At 62.5% G+C, this 3816-nt stretch overlaps 1 protein-coding gene across 1 annotated transcript; it reads left to right on the top strand.

Annotated features, from left to right (window-relative positions):
- Positions 1-352: 352 nt before the first annotated feature.
- Positions 353-3141, top strand: LOC130875395 (cartilage intermediate layer protein 2-like; the record flags this gene model as incomplete). The annotated part of the gene is made up of 5 exons (XM_057771097.1): positions 353-416; positions 1027-1125; positions 1297-1569; positions 2011-2166; positions 2297-3141. Coding segments are annotated over exons 1-5 (1437 nt in total), but the record flags the coding sequence as incomplete, so codon positions are not given.
- Positions 3142-3816: the final 675 nt, after the last annotated feature.

The following is a 3816-nucleotide window of genomic DNA, read 5'->3' as shown; positions in this document are numbered from 1 at the left end:
TAGAATAGAGGGTAGACTCGGGTGGGACTTCCGGCTGTCGGGAGTCTCTTAAGAGTTAAGACCGAAGTTAAACACGATAGATAAATTTCCAGCCGCCGAAGTGTCCAGCAGTTTCAAGTTTAAGACCAAATGGCGCCTCCCACGCGACGCGGGATCTAGTTGGAGAAGGCGGAGGAGGAACGTGGGACGCAGTCTAAGGGCGAGGCACCGCCGGAGGCCTCGAGGAAGGGCAACCTAGAGTAGTTTATAGGGGCGTGGCTTGCCGCCGCGTCCCGCCCCCATCAGTCCTTAGCAAGCGCTCGACCCGCCCCAGTCGGATCCGAGCGCTTTGCAGAGCCGCTGTGGCCTGGCGATGGCACCACCGCTGCCCTTGTTCTGTCTCTGCATCGCAGCCGCGCACCTAGTGGGAGCGCAAGGTGAGATGCCCTGGGGCCGGGAGGCTGATCACTGTGCGCGCATCAAAGGGGGTGGGTGGGGCACCTCACGAGCTTCACAGAGAGCAGAGCGACCGAAAGAGACCTCTTCTTTCCGTCCTCTCCGGGGATAGAGCACGAGGCCAGGAGTTGACCATGGATCGGAGCTGTCCCTATGCGTAGCTGGTGACAGGCCCATTTCTCAAAAGACTGAGGCTCCAGGAAGAAGGGGTTCGCCTGAACCTGTCACCCCTCCTACTCCATCTTGGAAAGTTGGAGACCAGAGAAGCCAAAGACTTCTTTGTTAACACCTTGAACCCCATCTAGAAAGACCGGGGAGAGTAGAGCAAAAGGAACTTCTAGGAAGAGAACGCAGCGGTCTGCGGGCAGAGGCACCGCCGAATGCACGCGACTAAGCTTGTGTTTGATGAGCACTTGAGTCTGATGGACAGGGCTTCAGGGTCCACTGCAAGGAATGGGACTAGCTGCCGAAGGCATAGCGCTGCAGACCCCAGGGCTAGAGCTGTTTCCTATCCCGTGAAGTGCAGTGGTCATGGTCCTCCCGTTGCACCAGAGGGGGGTCCCAGCGGTCCCCCACCTTGCACTCTTACAGATGCTAACCCCACCAAGGAGCGCACTGCAGCCACCAGGGAACTTGTAGGATGGCCGCCAGACCCCGGCCAGCCCTCGCCAGCCCTGGAGGACTGGGAGGGTAAGTCGTCTCTGCGACCGAGTTGTGTGACCTGGGCATGGTGTAGATATGGGGGAGGGTGGTGAGAGTAGTCCTTGGACATCGCAGCTTCTGGAAACCCTGACCCCAGGGCCCCAAGCTGGAGGGACTGACGGGAGGTGGGGACCCGGGCTCAACACGCGGTGCCCGCAGAGGCCAGCGAGTGGACGTCGTGGTTCAACGTAGACCACCCCGGAGGAGATGGCGACTTCGAGAGCCTGGCCGCCATCCGCTTCTACTACGGTCCCGCGCGCGTGTGCCCGCGGCCGCTGGCGCTGGAGGCGCGCACCACAGACTGGGCGCTACCGGCCTCCATGGGCGAGCGCGTGCACGCCAACCCGGCACGCGGTTTCTGGTGTCTCAATCGGGAGCAGCCCCGAGGCCGCCGCTGCTCCAACTACCACGTGCGCTTCCGCTGCCCAGTGGGTAAGGTAGTCCTTGGCGGGCGGGGACAAAGAAAGTGTGACCCTGAGGAGCAAGATCCGGTGAGAGCTGGGCCTGCGTTTCCACCGAGATGGGGTCGTTTCCACCGAGGTGGCTTCGATGAGACACACCTACACCCTGCGGGCATTGGTTTGAGGGGGCGGAGCTGGGCCCAGGTGGTAGTGTATCGACGTGCCAGGACCCCAACAATCCATCCTGAATAGCTCAGTGCTGGAGGATGGCTTGAGCCCCCTGTCATATTCAAGACTGATGGGGAACAGCAGGGCTAACCAGGAGTGCACCTGGCAGGGAGCCGGGGTGTGTTCTGCAGGACTCTGTGACCCTGCAGCCAGGGTGCGTATATGCCAGGGTACCGGATCCGCTTAGTCCAGAGAGCCCGCTGTAGGGGGCTGACAGCTCCTTATCTTCCTCCTTGCTCCGCAGGGGCCGCGTGGGGCGAATGGGGCGCGTGGGGTCTCTGCTCCAAGAGCTGCGGGCCAGGCCGTCGCCTGCGCCGCCGCAGCTGTCAAAGCTCTTCTGGGGATACGTGTCCTGGGAGCCCCCAGGAGGCGCAGAAGTGCGTGAGGTCCAGGTGTCCAGGTAGGAGGGGACGGGGCCTGAAGAGGGCCGGTCAGGGGTGGGGCCTGGTAAAGCACCCCGAGTCCCGAGTGAGAGAGGCAGGTCAGCACGTGATCTTCTGCTGCAAGGCTTCGGGGACCCCCATGCCTAGACGTGGGCCTGTACACGGACACGCGCTTCCCGGGCCCCGAGGGCTCCGGCCCTCGCTGTGGGGACGCGGGCGCTCGCTGCTGCTCGGTGCTGCGCCTGGAGAGCAGGGACATCCGCTGCTCCGGCTACGTACTCCCGGTGAAGGTGGTGGCCGAGTGTGGCTGTCGCAAGTGCCTGCCCCGACGGGGGCTGGTGAGGGGCCGGGTGGTGGCTGCGGACTCGGGGGAGCCCCTGCGCTTCGCCAGCATCCTGCTGGGCCGTGCGCCCATCGGCTTCACCTCCTACCAGGGCGACTTCACCATCGAGGTGCCGCCGGCCACCGAGCGCCTCGTGGTGACCTTCGTGGACCCGAGTGGAGAGTTCGTGGACAGCGTTCGCGTGCTGCCCTTCGACCCCCGCGGCGCCGGCGTGTACCACGAAGTCCGTGCGCTGCGCAAGGCGGCCACAGTGCTGCTGGACGCGGAGCGCGGCGGTGCAATCCCGCTGGGCGGCGTGGAAGAGGCGCCGGCTCCAGCGCTAGGTGAGCTGGTTTTGCCGCCCGGTACCTTCCGCCACCCCGACGGCCGTCCCTACGCCGGGCCGGTGGAGGCGCGTGTCACCTTCGTGGACCCCCGTGACCTGGCGTCGGCGCGCGCGGCGTCCAGCGACCTGCGCTTCCTGGACAGCTCGGGCGAACTGGCGCCGCTGCGCACCTACGGCATGTTCGCCGTCGACCTGCGCGCGCCCGGCTCTGCAGAGCAACTGCACGCGGCGCGCGCGACCGTGCGCGTGGACGCCGAGCACGTGCGCATGCCCGGCCATGCGGAGGCTCTGGCACTCTGGTCGCTGGAGCCGGAGACCGGCCTGTGGGGGAGACAGAAGATTTTGATGTTAGAAAAGGACAAGCATGGAGACAGAAGACAACTGGATGGCTGGACAAAGTACCCAGGCGATCATGGTTCAGTTTCCTTAGGAGCAAAAAGCAAAGATTGCAGAACAGGTGGCTAGCTTCTGGGAAGAAAAGAGCAAACTGGATGCTGAAGTATCCAAAATGGGATGACAGTGGCAATGACATCATCGTGCTGGCCAAGCAGATGTGCATGGTTATGATGGAGATGACCACTTCACCCGAGGTAAGTCACTCAAAAACACACCAGACAGCGAAACCCTGCCTCGAAAAACCAAAACCAACGAACCAACCAACCAACCAACCAACCAACCAACCGTCAGATATGATCGGTGCTGCCAAGAAATTCGCCGAGATGGGATCCAGGATGGAAAAGCTTGACCGAACAGCCGCAGATCCTTGCCCAGACTCCGCCTGCAAGCAGGACCTGCTGGCCTACCTTCAGTGCACCGCTCTCTACTGCCACCAGTTCAACACCTATAGTAAAGTCTGAAGTGCAGAACCTTCCTTGGTGGAGAGCTTGTTGTCCCCGGGGTGGACAGAGCCGTGTCCCTGTAAAACAAGAATCCACATCTGTTGTGGCTTCTGGCAAATGGTTTCCTTCCTCACCTTTCATTTGGCCACATGACCAACCA

This window comes from Chionomys nivalis, chromosome 6, assembly GCF_950005125.1.
Source record: "Chionomys nivalis chromosome 6, mChiNiv1.1, whole genome shotgun sequence".
In the NCBI taxonomy this organism is placed as follows: domain Eukaryota; kingdom Metazoa; phylum Chordata; class Mammalia; order Rodentia; family Cricetidae; genus Chionomys; species Chionomys nivalis.
The sequence above is the reverse complement of the archived record's forward strand: the minus strand, read 5'-3'. Positions and strand labels throughout refer to the sequence as shown.